This window comes from Telmatherina bonti (genome assembly GCF_933228915.1).
Source record: "Telmatherina bonti genome assembly, chromosome: 9".
Lineage (NCBI taxonomy): Eukaryota > Metazoa > Chordata > Actinopteri > Atheriniformes > Telmatherinidae > Telmatherina > Telmatherina bonti.
This window is the reverse complement of record NC_136627.1, coordinates 38,154,369-38,176,518: the sequence shown is the minus strand read 5'-3', so window position 1 is coordinate 38,176,518 and position 22,150 is coordinate 38,154,369. Positions and strand designations below refer to the sequence as shown.

At 50.0% G+C, this 22,150-nt stretch overlaps 1 protein-coding gene across 2 annotated transcripts in view; it reads left to right on the top strand.

The window, feature by feature from the left end:
- Nucleotides 1-15,938, top strand: part of il1rap (interleukin 1 receptor accessory protein) — a 34,321-nt gene extending 18,383 nt beyond the window's left edge. The window contains exons 3-13 of one of the 2 annotated variants that reach the window (XM_079247001.1): nucleotides 6,198-6,393; nucleotides 7,207-7,290; nucleotides 8,382-8,549; nucleotides 9,980-10,196; nucleotides 10,272-10,446; nucleotides 10,528-10,599; nucleotides 12,534-12,669; nucleotides 12,750-12,898; nucleotides 12,972-13,115; nucleotides 13,440-13,583; nucleotides 13,665-15,938. In XM_079247001.1, the coding sequence (XP_079103127.1) occupies nucleotides 6,198-6,393; nucleotides 7,207-7,290; nucleotides 8,382-8,549; nucleotides 9,980-10,196; nucleotides 10,272-10,446; nucleotides 10,528-10,599; nucleotides 12,534-12,669; nucleotides 12,750-12,898; nucleotides 12,972-13,115; nucleotides 13,440-13,583; nucleotides 13,665-14,107 (1,928 nt within the window). In that variant the 3' untranslated portion in view covers nucleotides 14,108-15,938. The remainder of the gene's footprint in view (nucleotides 1-6,197; nucleotides 6,394-7,206; nucleotides 7,291-8,381; nucleotides 8,550-9,979; nucleotides 10,197-10,271; nucleotides 10,447-10,527; nucleotides 10,600-12,533; nucleotides 12,670-12,749; nucleotides 12,899-12,971; nucleotides 13,116-13,439; nucleotides 13,584-13,664) is intronic. The other variant, XM_079247002.1, reaches the window with a different exon arrangement.
- The last annotated feature ends 6,212 nt before the right edge of the window (nucleotides 15,939-22,150 follow it).

Below are 22,150 nucleotides of genomic sequence, written 5' to 3'. Positions count from 1 at the left end.
CTGCGGTGGTCTGTGGGTCTGCGGTGGTCTGTGGGTCTGTGGTGGTCTGTGGGTCTGTGGGTCTGCGGCGGTCTGTGGGTCTGCGGTGGTCTGTGGGTCTGTGGGTCTGTGGTGGTCTGTGGGTCTGTGGTGGTCTGTGGTGGTCTGTGGGTCTGTGGTGGTCTGTGGGTCTGCGGTGGTCTGTGGTGGTCTGTGGGTCTGTGGTGGTCTGTGGGTCTGTGGGTCTGCGGTGGTCTGTGGGTCTGCGGTGGTCTGTGGGTCTGCGGTGGTCTGTGGGTCTGTGGGTCTGCGGCGGTCTGCGGTGGTCTGTGGGTCTGTGGTGGTCTGTGGGTCTGCGGCGGTCTGTGGGTCTGCGGTGGTCTGCGGTGGTCTGCGGTGGTCTGTGGGTCTGCGGCGGTCTGCGGCGGTCTGTGGGTCTGCGGGTCTGCGGTGGTCTGTGGGTCTGCGGTGGTCTGTGGGTCTGTGGTGGTCTGTGGGTCTGTGGTGGTCTGTGGGTCTGTGGCGGTCTGTGGGTCTGCGGTGGTCTGTGGGTCTGTGGCGGTCTGTGGGTCTGTGGCGGTCTGTGGGTCTGCGGTGGTCTGTGGGTCTGTGGTGGTCTGTGGGTCTGTGGTGGTCTGTGGGTCTGTGGCGGTCTGTGGGTCTGCGGTGGTCTGTGGGTCTGTGGTGGTCTGTGGGTCTGCGGTGGTCTGTGGGTCTGTGGTGGTCTGTGGGTCTGCGGCGGTCTGTGGGTCTGCGGTGGTCTGTGGGTCTGTGGTGGTCTGTGGGTCTGTGGTGGTCTGTGGGTCTGTGGCGGTCTGTGGGTCTGTGGCGGTCTGTGGGTCTGCGGTGGTCTGTGGGTCTGTGGCGGTCTGTGGGTCTGTGGCGGTCTGTGGGTCTGCGGTGGTCTGTGGGTCTGTGGTGGTCTGTGGGTCTGTGGTGGTCTGTGGGTCTGTGGCGGTCTGTGGGTCTGCGGTGGTCTGTGGGTCTGCGGTGGTCTGTGGGTCTGTGGCGGTCTGTGGGTCTGTGGCGGTCTGTGGGTCTGCGGTGGTCTGTGGGTCTGCGGTGGTCTGTGGGTCTGTGGGTCTGCGGCGGTCTGTGGGTCTGCGGCGGTCTGTGGGTCTGCGGCGGTCTGTGGGTCTGCGGCGGTCTGTGGTGGTCTGTGGGTCTGTGGTGGTCTGTGGGTCTGTGGTGGTCTGTGGGTCTGCGGTGGTCTGTGGTGGTCTGTGGTGGTCTGTGGGTCTGCGGTGGTCTGTGGTGGTCTGTGGTGGTCTGTGGGTCTGTGGTGGTCTGTGGGTCTGTGGTGGTCTGTGGGTCTGCGGTGGTCTGTGGTGGTCTGTGGGTCTGCGGTGGTCTGTGGTGGTCTGTGGTGGTCTGCGGTGGTCTGTGGTGGTCTGTGGGTCTGTGGTGGTCTGTGGGTCTGTGGTGGTCTGTGGTGGTCTGTGGGTCTGTGGTGGTCTGTGGTGGTCTGTGGTGGTCTGTGGGTCTGTGGTGGTCTGTGGTGGTCTGTGGTGGTCTGTGGGTCTGTGGTGGTCTGTGGTTGTCTGTGGGTCTGTGGTGGTCTGTAGTGGTCTGTGGTGGTCTGTGGGTCTGTGGTGGTCTGTGGGTCTGTGGGTCTGTGGTGGTCTGTGGGTCTGTGGTGGTCTGTGGTGGTCTGTGGGTCTGTGGTGGTCTGTGGTGGTCTGTGGGTCTGTGGTGGTCTGTGGGTCTGTGGTGGTCTGTGGGTCTGCGGTGGTCTGTGGTGGTCTGTGGGTCTGCGGTGGTCTGTGGTGGTCTGTGGGTCTGTGGTGGTCTGTGGTGGTCTGTGGTGGTCTGTGGTGGTCTGCGGTGGTCTGTGGTGGTCTGTGGGTCTGTGGTGGTCTGTGGTGGTCTGTGGGTCTGTGGTGGTCTGTGGGTCTGTGGTGGTCTGTGGTGGTCTGTGGGTCTGTGGTGGTCTGTGGTGGTCTGTGGTGGTCTGTGGGTCTGTGGTGGTCTGTGGGTCTGTGGTGGTCTGTGGTGGTCTGTGGTGGTCTGTGGGTCTGTGGTGGTCTGTGGTGGTCTGTGGGTCTGTGGTGGTCTGTGGGTCTGTGGTTGTCTGTGGGTCTGTGGTGGTCTGTGGTGGTCTGTGGTGGTCTGTGGTGGTCTGTGGGTCTGTGGTGGTCTGTGGGTCTGTGGTGGTCTGTGGGTCTGTGGTGGTCTGTGGTGGTCTGTGGGTCTGTGGTGGTCTGTGGTGGTCTGTGGTGGTCTGTGGGTCTGTGGTGGTCTGTGGTGGTCTGTGGGTCTGTGGTGGTCTGTGGGTCTGTGGTGGTCTGTGGGTCTGTGGTGGTCTGTGGTGGTCTGTGGGTCTGTGGTGGTCTGTGGGTCTGTGGTGGTCTGTGGGTCTGTGGTGGTCTGTGGGTCTGTGGTGGTCTGTGGGTCTGTGGTGGTCTGTGGGTCTGTGGTGGTCTACAGAGAACCTGTTATCTATCATCCCCTGAAGTTTTCCTTTAAAGCAACCTGATTGGCCGGTTAACGTTGACATCCTCTAAGCTCTGTTTGTTTGTCACATAAAAGCTCCCCCCGCATCCTGGAGCCGGTCCAGAGAGGCGGGGAGGCGTGGTCCAGCAAGGCGGGGAGGCGTGGTCCAGAGAGGCGGGGAGGCGTGGTCCAGCGAGGCGGGGAGGCGTGGTCCAGAGAGGCGGGGAGGCGTGGTCCAGAGAGGCGGGGAGGCGTGGTCCAGCAAGGCGGGGAGGCGTGGTCCAGCAAGGCGGGGAGGCGTGGTCCAGCGAGGCGGGGAGGCGTGGTCCAGCAAGGCGGGGAGGCGTGGTCCAGAGAGGCGGGGAGGCGTGGTCCAGCGAGGCGGGGAGGCGTGGTCCAGCAAGGCGGGGAGGCGTGGTCCAGAGAGGCGGGGAGGCGTGGTCCAGAGAGGCGGGGAGGCGTGGTCCAGCAAGGCGGGGAGGCGTGGTCCAGAGAGGCGGGGAGGCGTGGTCCAGCGAGGCGGGGAGGCGTGGTCCAGAGAGGCGGGGAGGCGTGGTCCAGAGAGGCGGGGAGGCGTGGTCCAGAGAGGCGGGGAGGCGTGGTCCAGCAAGGCGGGGAGGCGTGGTCCAGCGAGGCGGGGAGGCGTGGTCCAGCAAGGCGGGGAGGCGTGGTCCAGAGAGGCGGGGAGGCGTGGTCCAGCGAGGCGGGGAGGCGTGGTCCAGCAAGGCGGGGAGGCGTGGTCCAGAGAGGCGGGGAGGCGTGGTCCAGAGAGGCGGGGAGGCGTGGTCCAGCAAGGCGGGGAGGCGTGGTCCAGAGAGGCGGGGAGGCGTGGTCCAGCGAGGCGGGGAGGCGTGGTCCAGCGAGGCGGGGAGGCGTGGTCCAGAGAGGCGGGGAGGCGAGGTCCAGAGAGGCGGGGAGGCGTGGTCCAGAGAGGCGGGGAGGCGTGGTCCAGCGAGGCGGGGAGGCGTGGTCCAGCAAGGCGGGGAGGCGTGGTCCAGAGAGGCGGGGAGGCGTGGTCCAGAGAGGCGGGGAGGCGTGGTCCAGAGAGGCGGGGAGGCGAGGTCCAGAGAGGCGGGGAGGCGTGGTCCAGAGAGGCGGGGAGGCGTGGTCCAGAGAGGCGGGGAGGCGTGGTCCAGCGAGGCGGGGAGGCGTGGTCCAGCGAGGCGGGGAGGCGTGGTCCAGAGAGGCGGGGAGGCGAGGTCCAGAGAGGCGGGGAGGCGTGGTCCAGAGAGGCGGGGAGGCGTGGTCCAGCGAGGCGGGGAGGCGTGGTCCAGCAAGGCGGGGAGGCGTGGTCCAGAGAGGCGGGGAGGCGTGGTCCAGAGAGGCGGGGAGGCGTGGTCCAGAGAGGCGGGGAGGCGAGGTCCAGAGAGGCGGGGAGGCGTGGTCCAGAGAGGCGGGGAGGCGAGGTCCAGAGAGGCGGGGAGGCGTGGTCCAGAGAGGCGGGGAGGCGTGGTCCAGAGAGGCGGGGAGGCGTGGTCCCGGGACGTGACCGATGTCCAGGTTTCTGTCTCAGACGGAGTCGTGTCTTCTTCAGAAAGAGATTAAACGCATTCCAGAAGCTGAGCTCACCTCTGCAGGGCAAAAAGCTGCTTAATCCACTTATCTGTGATTAATTATAAATCAGATTAGCTGGCGTTTGTTGCCGTAACCATGACAACAGAAGCTTTCCATCCTGGTATCTGTCTGATGGTAAAACGCTGACGACACCGTCAGAGATGCTGCTCAGGAGGAATATTTAATCCAATCACTGATTGGATTAAAAAATATTGATCTTTTTCTTGCATGTCCTGCTTCAAGGGTGATGCTGCGGGTCGTATCCGAGGTTACAAGCGGTGGCGAAGGAGCAGATGTTACAGTTTTTCATGATAGAGTCTGCGACATCTGGATGGAACTATCTGGAGGGTCTTTATGTCTAAAAAGCCACATTTTCCTTCTCCATGCTGATGTTTCCAGCTCCCCGAAACATTTGGGATAAAATAAAAAGATGTATTTGTGTCAGGAACTTAGAGAAGTCATACGTTCCCCCCCCCTCCTATTGTAACCATAAAGACCTGCTGGGCTTAAAAAGTGGAATAAAAGCTGCTGATGCTACGGCTGTTAGTTTCTGATTACAGATCATAGACCGTATATGAAAGATGGACGGAGCCTCTGGCAGTAAAAAATGCAGCCTGAATTTCATAAAACTGCAGTTCCCCCTTCATCCACTAGGGGCTGCAAAACAGAGCAAATCCCCATAGACTCCCATGTTAAAAAGACCAACTTCACAGCAGAAATAAACATGTTTACAGCAGAAATAAACATGTTTACAGCAGGAATAAACACGTTTATAGCAGGAATAAACACGTTTACAGCAGGGATAAACACGTTTACAGCTGGAATAAACAAGTTTACAGCTGGAATAAACAAGTTTACAGCTGGAATAAACACGTTTACAGCAGGGATAAACATGCTTACAGTAGGGATAAACATGTTTACAGCGGGAATAAACAAGTTTACAGCTGGAATAAACAAGTTTACAGCTGGAATAAACATGTTTACAGCTGGAATAAACACGTTTACAGCAGGGATAAACACGTTTACAGTAGGAATAAACATGTTTACAGCGGGAATAAACAAGTTTACAGCTGGAATAAACAAGTTTACAGCTGGAATAAACAAGTTTACAGCTGGAATAAACATGTTTACAGCAGGGATAAACATGCTTACAGTAGGAATAAACATGTTTACAGCGGGAATAAACACGTTTACAGCTGGAATAAACAAGTTTACAGCTGGAATAAACAAGTTTACAGCAGGAATAAACACGTTTATAGCAGGAATAAACACGTTTACAGCAGGGATAAACATGTTTACAGCAGGAATAAACAAGTTTACAGCAGAAATAAACAAGCTTACAGCAGGAATAAACACGTTTACAGCAGGGATAAACATGCTTACAGTAGGAATAAACATGTTTACAGCAGGAATAAACACGTTTACAGCTGGAATAAACAAGTTTACAGCTGGAATAAACACGTTTACAGCAGGGATAAACATGCTTACAGTAGGAATAAACATGTTTACAGCAGAAATACACGTTTACACCAGGAATAAACACGTTTACAGCAGAAATAAACATGTTTACAGCAGGAATAAACACGTTTATAGCAGGAATAAACACGTTTACAGCAGGAATAAACAAGTTTACAGCTGGAATAAACACGTTTGCAGCTGGAATAAACATGTATCCAGCTGGAATAAACATTGATTGACAGGTACCCGATCTCCCACTTCAAGTCAGAAGAACGTAGAACAACCGCGGTTTTTAGCCGGTTAACAACGTGACTTAGCTTTAGCCCGCTTACCTCCATTAGCTGGTTAGCTTCTGTTATCTCCCGGTTAGCTCTGTTAGCTCTTAGCTACAGAAAGCTCGGAGTTCAGTAGATGTCAATCATCCACCATGACCCTCACAGCCCCCCTCTCAGCTCCACCTCTTTGCCCATATTTGTATTTTCCGGGAGAGACGACACACATGCTCCTGCCAAGATGGTGATGGTAGGAACCGCCCACCGAGCTTCAATTCAGCTCTTCAGAAACCTACGGGTGACGTCACGGAGGCTCCGCCCATCTCTTTATATACAGTTTATGGTTACAGATGTTAGCGTGTGATGCTAAAGCTGTTAGCTACAGATGTTTCAGCCACTTCAATGCTCTCGCTGTTAACAGCTGAGATCTGCTGATGTGTTTATTTCCATGTAAAGAGAACGAAGCTTGTAGTGATGTTCCTTTAAATGTTTTTTTCTCAGAGCTCATGTGTGACAACTGGGGGGAGTACAGAGAAGGGGAGGTCTCGATCCTGGAAGGGGAGGCTGGTTGGCTCTCCTGCCCTCTTTTCTCTCATCCCACCGTCTACAACTATACCTCCACCCAGAGCGCGGGACACAACCTGTTCTGGTACCGAACCCTGGAGGGCCACGACCTGGAGCAGCCAATCGTCTACAGGTATGGCCCGACCGATGTAACCCCTGCAGTTCAGTAACAGAAACGTAACTTTCATCTGCTCTGATAGGTGGCAGCAACGTTTTATGTAGTTTTATTTTCCGTTTTTCACTCTTTTTTTTTTTAATTTTTTTTTTTTATGATTGTTTATTTTTTTCTCTTTTCCTCATTTTGTTTTTTTACTTCATGTTTGTGTTTACTTTGTAATTTTTTTCATAATTTTATTGTTGACAGAAAAGTAAATTTGTTTCAGTTTCTATTTTAATCTTTTTTTATTTTTAATGTTATTTTTATGCTTTAAGTTTATATCTTTACGTTTAGTTTGTTTTTATTTCCTTTTATTTAGACTTTAATCTTAATTTTATATTCATTTTTTATTTGTTTATCTTTTTTTCTTTTTAGAACTGACAACATAAAACAATTTGACAAAGAGGAGGAAATTTTAATTGACAAGAAAATAAGATTCCTTGTTGTTTTTAAAGAAAACTTGAAAAATTGGAAGTTTTTCGTGTTTTTTCTGCAGTAAAACAAAAAAACGTCAGAATCTGGTTAAAAATTTTACGCTGTATTTGTTTAGATTTTCATTTCTGAAACGTTAAAACCTTCATTCAGCTGAAACTTTATCTTATGATGAATTCAGCCGAATAATGTTGGCTTCCTCCTCTTCCTCCTCACCATTTATTGGAGTTACTTTGAGGGTAAGGTTATGATGAGTGTGTTGATGTGAGTGTGTACGGTGTGTGTTAGGCGTCTGGAGGACGCTGGAACTGATCAGAGCGATTGATGATCGGGTCTGATGTGATTTCTGTTCTGCAGCTGGAGACTCAGCAAAGAGCGAGAGAGACTGTGGCTGCAGCCGGCCGTCAGCAACGACAGCGGCCTCTACATCTGCATGCTGCGGTAAGAAAGCGGCGTTCAGGCCGGAAGCTGCAGGAGAAACAGAAACGTCCCTTTCTGTTTCACGTGTGTTTAAGTCAAATCATCAGAAACAACTAAAACGATCAAATGAAATAAAAACAGAAGCAAAATCATTCATTAAAAACAAACTCCAGAAACCAGCGGTAGATGTTGATTTAATTTAATTTAATTTAATTTAATTTAATTTAATTTAATTTAATTTAATTTAATTTAATTTCATTTCATTTTATTTTATTTATTTTTTTTATAGCTGATGGAAAATCTTGATGCTTTGAGTTTTTCTGGTCTAGATTTAGTTTTAAATATCTGCTCAGCCACAAAGTGATAAAATGAAAATAAAATCTGCTGAATTTATTTTTTATCTGTAGCTTCTATAAAACAGCTGAGAGCTGCTGGCTCTAATGCTGCGTTCACTGACCTCAGGAAAACTCTTATTTAATCCCTGTGTGAAAATATAAACTTTTCTGACACAGTTTTATTTGACACTTTTTGACGTTGGATAAAAGATGAGCTTGCTTTAGTGAAATATTTGGTCCGGTTGAGGTTCAGTGAATGCAGCACGAGAGCCGAACTGGTTTCTTTCACATCTTTTATCATCCAGAAGGAAAAGTGGACGCATTTTAGGATTAAACGTTTATTTCCCACTTTGGCGCTCTGAGGGTCCTGGTTCAGATGGACCTGCAGGTCCTGACTGAAGTGGCTCGGATGAATACTGATTGGTGATTGGGTCGCTGCTCAGACCTGGAATAGATGAGATCAGCTGATTTCCGATCCTCCATCTTGGCTTTTCCACATTAATCAGACAAAGTGGCTCTGAGAGAAAGCAGCCGAGGTCCAGACGGGACTGGAAACCGTCCAGTCTGCTGCTCAGCCACCGATTGGACCTGAGAGGAGACATCAGCATGTCCCTTAAAGCTCTGCGGCAGCCTCCTGGTCCGGTTGTATGGATGCCCCCCTCCCTAACGAAGCCCTCCAACAACCGGAGGCTGACACAAACAGAAGTCGTGTGAAAATCCCCCGAAGTGTGAGCAGAAGGGTCTGACGATGGGATTTCTTTTCTTCAACATGAACAGAAATGAAACCTCGACATGGAAAACACGTTCAGGTCTGAGAACCGGCATGGGTGATGGGAAGAAGACTTTGTCCCGCTCCGAGCGACGTTGCTCCTGCAAGTGCAGCGGATCCACACCCCGAAGACGACCCAGATTCCTGGAAGGTTCCAGGCCAAAAAGGACTAGACCGTAAGGTTCCAGGTCGAAAGGTTCCAGGCTGAAAAGGACTAGACCGTAAGGTTCCAGGTCGAAAGGTTCCAGGCCGAAAAGTGACTAGACCGTAAGGTTCCAGGTCGAAAGGTTCCAGGCCAAAAAGGACTAGACCGTAAGGTTCCAGGTCGAAAGGTTCCAGGCCGAAAAGGACTAGACCGTAAGGTTCCAGGTCGAAAGGTTCCAGGCCAAAAAGGACTAGACCGTAAGGTTCCAGGTCGAAAGGTTCCAGGCCGAAAAGGACTAGACCGTAAGGTTCCAGGTCGAAAGGTTCCAGGCCGAAAAGGACTAGACCGTAAGGTTCCAGGTCGAAAGGTTCCAGGCCGAAAAGGACTAGACCGTAAGGTTCCAGGTCGAAAGGTTCCAGGCCGAAAAGGACTAGACCGTAAGGTTCCAGGTCGAAAGGTTCCAGGCCGAAAAGGACTAGACCGTAAGGTTCCAGGTCGAAAGGTTCCAGGCCGAAAAGGACTAGACCGTAAGGTTCCAGGTCGAAAGGTTCCAGGCCGAAAGGGACTAGACCGTAAGGTTTCAGGTCGAAAGGTTCCAGGCCGAAAGGGACTAGACCGTAAGGTTCCAGGTCGAAAGGTTCCAGGCCGAAAGGGACTAGACCGTAAGGTTCCAGGTCGAAAGGTTCCAGGCCGAAAGGGACTAGACCGTAAGGTTTCAGGTCGAAAGGTTCCAGGCCGAAAGGGACTAGACCGTAAGGTTCCAGGTCGAAAGGTTCCAGGCCGAAAGGGACTAGACCGTAAGGTTCCAGGTCGAAAGGTTCCAGGCTGAAAAGGACTAGACCGTAAGGTTCCAGGTCGAAATGTTCTAGGCCGAAAAGGACTAGACCGTAAGGTTCCAGGTCGAAAGTGACTAGACCGTAAGGTTCCAGGTCAAAAGTGACTAGACCGTAAGGTTCCAGGTCAAAAGGTTCAGGGCCGAAAGGGACTAGACCGTAAGGTTCCAGGTCGAAAGGGACTAGACCGTAAGGTTCCAGGTTGAAAGGGACTAGACCGTAAGGTTCCAGGTTGAAAGGGACTAGACCGTAAGGTTCCAGGTCGAAAGGTTCCAGGCCGAAAGGGACTAGACCGTAAGGTTCCAGGTCGAAAGGTTTCTGGCTGTAAGGTTCCAGGCTGTAAGGTTCTGGCCAAAAGGTTCCAGGGCGCAAGAAACCAAGAACGTCTGCAAGCAACGTTTCAAAACTAAAAACCAACCCAGAACTCCGTCTGATCCTCTTGCTTGCACCAAAACCTGTAGCAAGTCCTGCAGCGCTGCTACGTTTGTACCACCAGTCTAGTTTAAACCAGATTTTTAAAGATTGTTTCTAATGATCGATCAGAAATGCAGGTTTCAGGGTAGAAATGAGTTTTTGATGAACTGGATCGCGTCCAGCTTCTGATCCGGTTCTGTTCTCTGATTCGCAGCAACAAGTCGTCCTGCACGAAGATCACCAGGCGCCTGACGGTACGCCACAAGGAGGACGTGGACCGCGCCACCGACTGTGATCCTCCAGTTGCCATGGCGCCGACTGACGTCTACATCCCCCTGCAGGAGGGGAAGACGCTGGACTGTCCAGACCTGGACATCCTCAAGATGTCAGAAATCAAGCCGACAGTCAACTGGTCCCACGTGGACCTCTCGGTAAGGATCCACCTGGATGTGAATGTGCTTCTTATGGAGCAATGACGCTGAACGCCGCCTCCTTGTCTGGTCCAGTCTCAGAGGTGTGTTAGGTATCCGTTCTGGAACAGCCAGCGGGAACAGCGAGGAACCAGCCTGCAGTTCCACGTCATGCTGGCCTCGTATGAGGGTCTGTATTACTGCACGGTCCAGTTCCAGCGAGGAGGCCGGAAGCTCCAGTTCACCAGGAGCATCAACGTCTCTGCAATCCGTGAGAAAGCGCTCAGATCTCCAGGTGGCATCAGGCAGGAGGAAGCTGTGCAGGTAAACATGCTGCGTCTTCTCCCCACAGATCCCACCCGCGTGTCCAAACTCGTCAGCATCCTGAGTCCCAGCCAAGACCAGGTCTTCACCATCAAAGCAGGTAGACCCCTTCAGGTCAGCACAGCTTTAAAGCATCGACTCGTCTGGTTGATCTTTTGTTAACGTCTTGGTTTAAACGCGCTTCAGCTCAGGACTTCCTGTCCTTGTGTCCCATGGCTCCCTCCAGTGGACGCTGTTGGAACTGCAGCTTTGTTAACGGTTCCGTCGCTCACGTCACCTGTCAGACGTTGTGGAGATGCTGCTGTGTTGACGTCTGACAGCAACGTTGGTTGGTCAGAGGCTGTCGCCCACGGATGCGGTTGCCGCAGTGACGGAGTAGTGTTGCCGCCGAGACGACAAATTCTATCGTTTGTTATTGATCAGAAATTATTGAAACAAAAACACACAAAGTCCAACGGTTCCGCCGTCATGTCCAGCATTGTGGACCGGAGTCTTCATCTAGACCGGGTCGTCCTCCTCATCTAGACCGGGTCGTCCTCCTCATCTAGACCGGGTCGTCCTCCTCATCTGGACCGGGTCGTCCTCCTCATCTGGACCGGGTCGTCCCAGCTTCATTAACTTCCGTTTACGACCGGAGCTTCCACGGATTGGATCGGCCGGCGGACGCGGCACATCCTTCACTCGCCGGCCAGAACCCGAAGATCCAGAGGAGAAAAGAAGCGACGTTCAGAACGATGAAACGAATCATGTTAGCAGCAGAAAGAGGATTTAAGGACCAAATTTATCCTGAAAATGTCTGAATGTCGGTTTCAAACGCTGTCCTACGTCTCTGTCCTCGCACTCCCGCGCGTCTTCCACGTCGCCATGCTGTTAAGGCAGTTCATCCACCAGGGGGTGGCGCTGAGTTCAGACGTCTGACTGCGTCCAGAAACACCAGAAGAAGAAGCTCATGTTTCTGCATCGTCTTCTTCTGTTCCTTTTCTCTTTCCTTTCGCTGGTTGTGTGTCGGCTACAAAACGCCACGCTGCCCCCGGTGGTGGCCGCTGGTGTTGCTGCGCGACGCCACTCAAAGTTCAGCTCCCGGAAAACAAACCAAAACTGCTAAATCTGTCTTTTTAACGCTGTTTTTATGGTCTGGTCTCAGATTATAAGACTTTAAAGCATCCGGTCCAGGTTGGATGTTGTTAAATATTTATTTTCTAATCCATCTGTTGGGATGAATCGTTTTTATCAAAGGAGCTTCAGTCCAGGAAGTTTTCCATAAAATCTGAAAAACAGGAATTTTGGGGTGTTTACAAAATAATTCTGTTCATTCAGAAAAACCTGAACAGATTTTTTTTTTCCTTTATTGTATGAAATTATTTAAGTTCATTTATGCCGTCGGACCCTGTGCGATTTTAGAAATCTGTGTGCTGTCAGCCACCGTTATTGACAACCACGACGAGTTGTCGGCGTCAGTCGGCGCGTGACGGCACGACGTGCTCGAGTGTGAACAACGAAAAACAAAGGTTCCTAGTTCCTATGACAACCACAGCGTGCCTGACAACAAGATGGCGAGCAGGCAGCAAGTTGTTGCAGTTGTGTGCGCTGTCTTGTGCGCTGAAACGAAATTAAAAAAAGAAAACCTCGTCTTCCCTCCATAGCTCTACTAATCTCTCTTCTAGCAGCTGTGTCCACCGCACACGTCTGAAGTTGGGGTTGCCCGTCATTGTTTAAAGCTCCGCCGTGTGGGTGTTCTCACACTGTACGGCTCCCGACCTCCCGACCGGACATCCCGACGCTGCCATGTTTCCACCATGACGCAGCGTGACGTCTGCTGAAATCGCCTCCAGATCGCACCGTGTCCGCCCGGCATAAGAGAAAACAACACTTTTTTAATATTTTAAATTATTTATTTATCTATTGTTATTGTTTATTCCCTCTCAAGTGAGACTTGCATTCAGTTTCGTCTCTTTCTGGTAAAACCTGATTGTGGTTTTCTACCCTGGTTTCCATGACAACCGCCTCTCCTGCTGGGTTTGTGTTTCCTGTCAGCCTCGGAGGTCCGTCTGGTCTGCAGAGCCCTGTTTCCCTTCATCCCGCCCAACTCTTCCTGGGACATGTGGTGGACGGTGGGCGGGAACGTGCTGGAAGAGCTCCCGGATCGCCATCGGTTCTCCCAAAGCATCAAGTGAAAACCCCAGAAGAAGAAGAGCGCCAGTCGTTTCCTGGTTTATTGGCAGCAGATTAAATGTGTGTTTCGTGTTGCAGGGAGGTGAAAAACGACTTCAAAGACCAGACCATGGAGAGCGTTCTGCGGATCCAGGACTTCCAGTCTGAGGACCTGAGGCGGGAGTTTAACTGCTCCGTGAAGAACAAGATCAGCTTCGAGACGCGGCGAGTTCACCTGGAGGAAGAGGGTGAGGAAGACTTCCCGCGGTCAGCTGGACCCGTCCGGGCCGCTCCGTTAAAGCCGTCTTCTTCTTGTCCCAGTGTTGCTGCCGTCCATGGAGCTGGGCTGTGGTCTCGGCGTCACCCTGGTTCTCATGCTGCTTCTCTTCGTGGTTTACCACGTCTTCTGGTTGGAGCTGCTGCTGCTCTACCGGTCCTGGTTCGGCACCGACGAGCGCCACACAGGTGAGACAGGCCAGGAGGAAACACCGGCTCCAGGTGGCGTTTCCTCGCTCGGGTTTTACAGCCAGCCTGGCTTCTGTAAAACACCTGAACAAACATCTCGTTGCGTTGTTTCCGGAACGTTCCGCAGGTTGTGTCGTTTCTACGTCAGTAAGATGTAATCTGCAGCTCTTTATCAGAACGGAGCTTCAGCAGAACTTCCTGTTTCCTGAGCGTTTCTGAAGAACTGACCTCCGATCAGATAAAAATTTGCTGCTGAGGCGGCTTTCGACGTCTCGCTTCCTGCCGCTGACCTTTCCAGACGTGTTTTCGCTGTAACCTGTGCAGATGAGAAGGAGTTCGACGTGTACATCTCGTACGCCCGGAACAGCGAGGAGGAGCAGTTTGTTCTGTCCACGCTTCGCAGCGTTCTGGAGAACGAGCTCGGATACTCGGTCTGCATCTTCGACAGGGACAGTCTCCCCGGCGGGAGTGAGTGTTACACTTCTACATACAGAAACACACTCCATCCGTTCATCCTTTCATCCCTCCATCCCTCCTCTCTCCCTGCAGCCATCACAGACGAGACTCTGAGTTTCGTGGCTCGTAGCCGGCGCCTCCTGGTGGTTGTTAGTCCCGGCTACGCCTCCCAGGGCTCCCAGGCCCTGCTGGAGCTGAAGGCCGGCATCGACGGCATGGCGTTGGGGGGGCACCTGCAGGTGATTCTGGTCCAATACAAGCCAGTCCAGAGGCAGGGCTGGGTCAGGGAGCTCAGGAGTGCCCGGGTGGCTCTGGCGGTGGTCCGATGGCAGGGGGATAAGTCCAGGGAGCTGACGTCTCGCTTCTGGAAGAGGCTGAGGTTGGAGCTACCAGTGAGGAGGGCTAGCAGCAGTGAGGGGAGCAGCAAGGACAAGGCTCTGATGAGGCTCACCAGTCAGAACAGTACCAACTCCCAAACCGGCCTCATAAGTAACACGCTGAAAGACCCGCAGAAAGTCTTCAACTCTGCAGCGTAGCAGCAACAGATGGACTCAAACCCGATCAACAGTTTGCTAAAACACAGTTTTATTCTTCAGAATAAGTTCTTTGCTTAGAAAATTTCAAACAAACAAACAAGGTTTTAGTTGAGTTTGGGAGGAAGGAAGCCCAAAGCAATGTTTTAAATTCAGTTAGAGAGTCACAGTCAGACTGGAAGTCTACAGCTGTCATGCTAGCTGCTATGCTAGCAGTTTGGATGCTTTAAAGTTTAAACATTTCATCAGAGATCATGGATTATTTTGGACAAATTTGGGTTTGGTTCTTGTTCCTGACAGCATGAAGTACAAATGTTCAGTCCTAATGGGTATTTGGATAGATGCCAGACCAGCCTGAAAGTCAGAAAACCAAAGTTGTCAGACTGAAAGGCAAGAGTCAATCTAGCTGGAATGCTAGCGGCTCAGTTGTTTCACTAGTCAAAGCATTATGTGGGAGGACGTTATACGTTACCTTATTGGACAAATTAGGTTTGACTACAGCCCTTGGTTTAGTTTAATGATGGTGTGTTTGGAAGGTTTTACCAGAACCCGAAGGGTTAATAACAATATGTGTATTTTGAAAACAACAATTATAGACATGTTCCGCAGCAATCTGTCCTCAGAAACATTTATTCTTTAAAACAAGGTTTTACTTCAGAACAAAATCATCTACCAAGGTTTCTATTCAGGGATGGTAGGATCTAACACCAAAACAGGTTTCAGATTGAGCTAGAAAACCAGTGAGACTGGTCTACATTCCTGCTAGCAGTTATGCTAGCACCTTGGGTGCTTCATATGTAGACATTATTTCTGTTGTAAAAAACTGGTTTGGTTTTGATCCGAACCAGTCCTAACTGGTCTCAAGGAAGGTACTAGACTAGTCAGGGGTGAAAGAAGCCTCTGCAGAAGTTAAAATTAAAAGGTTAATATAATTTTAACTTTACGTATGTGGTACTTTTTATTAGATAAAGAGATTTAACCAAAAAAAAAAAAGAAAAGGAAAAAGTCAGTTTTTGGGAGAGAACATTTTTGTCCTCTAATAACCCAAAATCAAGAGCAAAACTTTCTTACTTCAACATCATCCATTTAGAGCAAATACAACAGAAACTGAATAATACAACAATACAAAGTATATAAATATTTATTTTAATAAAAAAGTGTGTCTGTGTGTATATAATATATATATATATATATATATATATATATATATATACACATACACACACACACTCATAAAGATGTCAGATTGTCTCAGATTAATCCATTACCTCTCCAGTATTATTTATTCTCTTACAAATGCCCTTTTAATGCTTTAAAGTCCAGCAGCATTAATTTGTATTCTGGTTGAACTGTTTCAAGATGTTTCTGTAATAAAATCCAAAATTTCGACTTCCACAAGCACGATTTGTGGATTCAAGAATGTTTCCAAAAAAAAAAAAACTTTTAAACTGAGCCAAACTATTTCTGTTTAGACTGATGCATCCCCTTAAAGCCCAACTTTCTGAAGTTATTAATAGTTCTTGTGATGGGAAACCGTCGTTTATCACAACTGTACATAATTGTTCTATGGAAGCCCATTATTGCCTGTTTTAAATTAAATATAATGTCAAAGTATTTCATAATATTGTGATTAAAAGTCATAATTATTAGGTAAAAAAGTAATCATTATTATATCCAGAGCACTAATGTTGCAATTTAAAGTCATAAATTTAAAATAAGTCATAATTTGTACATCTGAAGCAATATTATTGATATTTAAAGTCATAATTTGGAGAAAAGTCATTGTGAGATAAAGGATAAAAAGAGGCTTAATAATGAAAGAGAATTTACAATCTCAGGGGGGGGGGGGGTTCTGCACTGTCTGTAATTTTTTTTTTGTGGGTCACTGGTTTCACTTTAATCCATTAAGTATTTCATCATAATTCAAAGCTATTCAACTAATTGATAATCTGCTGTTTGTGGGAGAAAGCACATTTCTTTGACATGCTTGTTTTTTACCGTGGGAAGGGAATAAAGAAAATTCTCATCTAATTGCACATTTGCATTATTCTTCATTTCTTTTTTTTTCCATTTCATATCATGTTTCAGGGCACAAAAACACACAGTGTGCATGTGAAACGTTTGTACAGATATCACATTAATCCAGCTTGTTCCACAGCGTGTTGTTAGCGTTGCTCCTGGAAGGTAAAAAAAAAATTACTGTTTGAACATAACTTTTAACTCTGCAGACAGACGATCTCAAGAGTTCCTGCGTCTACTGACAGGAAGATTTTCTGTAGTTTTTCACAACAGGAATATTTTAGCAGTCTGCTCAGTTTCATCTTATTGTCTTTGCTTTTCACAAACTGCAGAAACATTTCGACCTCACAGGATATGAGAAAATATTCCATCAAAACTCAACACATTTTTCACATAAAAGCTTGTTTACATCAGGCCTTCTGGCACTTTACTCACTGTGTTCATACAAGCCAACCCAGAAGAATAATTACCGAGCTAAAATACCTCCACCAGGACCAGAACCAGGAAGGAAAACCTCCATCAGGACCAGAACCGGGAAGGAAAACCTCCATCAGAACCAGAACCGGGAAGGAAAACCTCCACCAGGACCAGAACCGGGAAGGAAAACCTCCACCAGGACCAGAACCGGGAAGGAAAACCTCCACCAGGACCAGAACCGGGAAGGAAAACCTCCATCAGAACCAGAACTGGGAAGGAAAACCTCCATCAGAACCAGAACCGGGAAGGAAAACCTCCACCAGGACCAGAACCGGGAAGGAAAACCTCCACCAGGACCAGAACCGGGAAGGAAAACCTCCACCAGGACCAGAACCGGGAAGGAAAACCTCCACCAGGACCAGAACCGGGAAGGAAAACCTCCACCAGGACCAGAACCGGGAAGGAAAACCTCCACCAGGACCAGAACCGGGAAGGAAAACCTCCACCAGGACCAGAACCGGGAAGGAAAACCTCCATCAGGACCAGAACCGGGAAGGAAAACCTCCACCAGGACCAGAACCGGGAAGGAAAACCTCCACCAGAACCAGAACCGGGAAGGAAAACCTCCATCAGGACCAGAACCGGGAAGGAAAACCTCCACCAGGACCAGAACCGGGAAGGAAAACCTCCACCAGGACCAGAACCGGAAAGGAAAACCTCCACCAGGACCAGAACCGGAAAGGAAAACCTCCACCAGGACCAGAACCGGGAAGGAAAACCTCCACCAGGACCAGAACCGGGAAGGAAAACCTCCACCAGGACCAGAACCGGAAAGGAAAACCTCCACCAGGACCAGAACCGGAAAGGAAAACCTCCACCAGGACCAGAACCGGAAAGGAAAACCTCCATCAGGACCAGAACCGGAAAGGAAAACCTCCATCAGGACCAGAACCGGGAAGGAAAACCTCCACCAGGACCAGAACCGGGAAGGAAAACCTCCACCAGGACCAGAACCGGGAAGGAAAACCTCCACCAGGACCAGAACCGGGAAGGAAAACCTCCACCAGGACCAGAACCGGAAAGGAAAACCTCCACCAGGACCAGAACCGGGAAGGAAAACCTCCATCAGAACCAGAACCGGGAAGGAAAACCTCCACCAGGACCAGAACCGGAAAGGAAAACCTCCTGCTTGCCGTCTGGATGAACGACTCTAAACGAGACTTTATAATTAACCTTGTTTGTGTTTAATTTCCGTTTCTGACTTTTGTGTTTCGTCCATCAGACCCATCGGAGGACATCCTTCAGCTGATGCAGCGAAGCCGGCGTCTCCTCTTCGTCCTCAGTCCCAACTTCCTGACCGAGAAGAGCTTCAGCCTCCTGGAGTGTCGCCTGGGTCTGTACCTCCAGCATGGACACCGGACCTCCATGGTGGCAGTGGTCTACCGCTCCGTGAGGAAGCTGCCCTGCGTGGAGGTCGCTCAGCTCCATCAGGCATCCGTCTGCACTGTGACATGGCGTGGAAGTCGATCGGAACCGCTGCGTTCCCGCTTCTGGCTGCGTCTCCGGTTGGCGCTGCCCGTCAGGCCACTCGCTCTGGGCAGGAGGATGGTTGACAGCACGTCGTCTCACTCGGACCTGGCCGCCCTGGCGTTGCAGAGGGCACAACTTATCCAGAACCAGAGCCACGTGGCCAGTCGGCGCTGCTCCAATCAAATAACTTCAGCCAATCACAGCCGTAGAAATAGAAAGGCCCCGCCCAGGAGGAGGAACAGCAGGAGGAGGGGTGTTAGATGTGGGGAGGAGGGGCCACAGCACAGCAGGAGCTGCTCCGTGTGTGCTGGGTTTCCTGGCCTGGTGGAAGAAAGAGGGGTGGAGCTTAGAGCGGAGATGCAGGCGGAGCAGGGGTCATGTGACCGGACCGAGGTCCGATCGGACCCAGTCCCAGAAACCGACTCTGTTCCAGTCCCTGACTCCGCCCATAACAGTGATCACACCCCCTCACCTGACCCCGCCCTGCCTAACTGTCACCACAACGAAGCAGATAAGATCATCCAGCAACAGCAGCTGATTGGTTCGAGGATGTCAGAGGAGGTGATGTCACACACAAAAGGGGAGGAGCTTATGGTTTAAAAGGTGCTGACTCCGCCCCTTCAGCCAACACACACCTAGCCTTTAACAGATTGAACTTAAACCTTTTCAAAAGATCTGCAGAAGTCAGGTCGTCCTGAAGGTGGCGTCGGATCTGATGTCTGCAAGTCGGGATGAAACAATGAGGAGCGGCGCGTTACACGGTTTTACTGCACAACCCGGAGTCCAGAACGGCACGACCCGCAGTGCTCCCCGAAGTGTATCACGCAGCGGTCCGAATTGTTTAGTCCGCTTGTGGTCCCACAAAGTAAACATTTCACAACAAATGTTTATTTATTTGTCACAAAACCTTCTAAATGTGAACCAGCTGGTTCAGATCAGCTGTCTTTTAACAGGTGAATGAGAACAACGAGCTGCAGCCTGACAGCGGTTGGCTAGCATAAAAACTAGGAGGACAACATAAAATAGTTCATATACTTTAGCATATTTAGCAAGCTGTTTAAAAAGAAATAAACGTTTGTTATAAAATTTTTACTGTGTGGGACCATGGTTGTATAAGCAGATTAAACTACTTTGATCCGTACATTAAACGGTTATAATGCACTTCTGCTGTTCATCGTAGTGTTCTAGACTCCAAGTTGTGCATTATAAGCGTCTAATGCTCAGCTCTGAGTTATTTAATCCTCACATATATATATATATATATAAATTTATCCTGATCAATTGATTGAGTAATATTGTAAAACTGCATTTAATGTAACGGAAGCGCCGTGTGAACGTACAGGACTAAAGCAGAAGGGGAAGGAACAGTTTCTGCTGCCTTACAGACAAATTCAGGGTTAAATAGCCCTTCTGCTTGTTTTCCTGTCTCCTTAAAGAGCATGTTTCCATGGAGACGGTGGACTTTTCTGGAGCATCAAATTCTCCAGATGTCTCTGCATGTTGTTTACTGTCTGAAAAAGATTTGACTTTATTATTTAAACTTTTACAATAAAACAATTAAATAAAAGTTTATTTATTGTTTAAATTTAACCTGAATGAAAATTATTTATTATTTTTTATAACTGATTAAAAACAGACAGAGTTCTATGTTCCTGTACTTTATAGCAAATTTATGTTTTTTCACTCATATTTACTTAATCATTTTTAAAATATAAATTAATAATTTCTCTTTATTGTTTTAATTCTAAATATATCTGTAGTTGTCTTTAATTTTATTCCAGTTTTTCCAAAATTTTTTGCTTTTATAGAACTGTTGATGCACATACAGATGTAAAGATGTTAACCAGGACCTGCAGGGGATTCTGGGAGTTGTAGTTTAAGTGATGCAGATATTGTGTAATCTAGTGTCCAGGCGGCAGGGGGCGCTGCTGGGCTACACCTCACCTCTTCCTGATTTTCTTTTGTTTTCCTGGATGAAAAACAAGTTTGGAAAGAAATTAATGAAGGAAATAGATACTTCCGGAACCCAGGACTGGAAGGGATCCGGTCTGGAAGGGATCAGGTGTTTGACCTGCTGGTCGGGATGGCATCCAGTCTGGATCAGGTCTGGGAGGGATCAGGTCTAGATGGGATCAGGTCTGGATCCGGGTCTGGAAGGGATCAGGTCTGGATCAGGTCTGGATGGGATCAGGTCTGGAAGGGATCAGGTCTGGATCCGGTCTAGAAGGGATCAGGTCTAGATGGGATCAGGTCTGGGAGGGATCAGGTCTAGAAGGGATCAGGTCTGGATCAGGTCTAGAAGGGATCAGGTCTGGATGGGATCAGGTCTGGATCAGGTCTGGAAGGGATCAGGTCTGAAAGGGATCAGGTCTAGAAGGGATCAGGTCTGGATCCGGTCTGGAAGGGATCAGGTCTGGATCCGGTCTGGAAGGGATCAGGTCTGGATCAGGTCTGGATGGGATCAGGTCTGGAGGGGATAAGGGCTGGATCCGGTCTAGAAGGGATCAGGTCTAGATGAGATCTGGTCTGGGAGGGATCAGGTCTAGAAGGGATCAGGTCTGGATCAGGTCTAGAAGGGATCAGGTCTAGAAGGGATCAGGTCTAGATGGGATCAGGTCTAGATGGGATCAGGTCTGGATCAGGTCTAGATGGGATCAGGTCTAGATGGGATCAGGTCTAGATGGGATCAGCTCTGGATGGGATCAGGTCTGGGAGGGATCAGGTCTGGGTGGGATCAGGTCTGGAAGGAATCACGTTTAGAAGGGATCAGGTCTAGAAGGGATCAGGTCTAGATGGGATGAGGTCTGGATCAGGTCTGGATGGGATCAGGTCTGGAAGAGATCAGGTCTGGATCAGGTCTGGATGGGATCAGGTCTGGAAGGGTTTAGGTCTAGAAGGGTTCAGGTCTGGAAGAGATCAGGTCTGGATCTGGTCTGCATGGGATCAAGTCTGGATGGGATCAGGTCTGGATGGGATCAGGTCTAGAAGGGATCAGGTCTGGATCTGGGCTGGACAGGATCAGGTCTAGATGGAAACAGGTCTGGATGGGATCAGGTCTGGAAGGGATCAGGTATAGATGGGATCAGGTCTAGAAGGGTTCAGGTCTGGAAAGGATCAGGTCTGGATCAGGTCTAGATGGGATCAGGTCTGGATGGTATCAGGTCTAGAAGGGATCAGGTCTGGATCTGGTCTGGACAGGATCAGGTCTGGATCAGGTCTGGATGGGATCAGGTCTGGATCTGGTCTGGATGGGATCAGGTCTGGGAGGGATCAGGTCTGGATCAGGTCTAGAAGGGATCAGGTCTAGATGGGATCAGGTCTGAATCAGGTCTGGATGGGATCAGGTCTGGATCAGGTCTAGAAGGGATCAGGTCTGGATCAGGTCTAGAAGGGATCAGGTCTTGATGGGATCAGGTCTGGATCAGGTCTAGATGGAATCAGGTCTGGATGGGATCAGGTCTGGATGGGATCAGGTCCTGAAGGGATCAGGTCTGGATGGGATCAGGTCTAGAAGGGTTCAGGTCTGGAAAGGATCAGGTCTGGATCCGGTCTGCATGGGATCAGGTTTAGATGGGATCAGGTCTGGATCAGGTCTAGATGGGATCAGGTCTGGATGGGATCAGGTCTAGAAGGGATCAGGTCTGGATCTGGTCTGGACAGGATCAGGTCTAGATGGAATTAGGTCTGGATGGGATCAGGTCTGGATGGGATCAGGTCTGGAAGGGATCTGGTCTGGATGGGATCAGGTCTAGAAGGGTTCAGGTCTGGAAAGGATCAGGTCTGGATCCGGTCTGCATGGGATCAAGTCTGGATGGGATCAGGTTTAGATGGGATCAGGTCTGGATCAGGTCTAGAAGGGATCAGGTCTAGATGGGATCAGGTCTGGATCAGGTCTAGATGGGATCAGGTCTGGATGGGATCAGGTCTGGGAGGGATCAGGTCTAGAAGAGATCAGGTCTGGAAGGTATCAGGTCTAGAAGGGATCAGGTCTAGAAGGGATCAGGTCTAGATGGGATCAGGTTCGGTGCAGGTCTGGATGGGATCAGGTCTGGATGGGATCAGGTCTAGAAGGGATCAGGT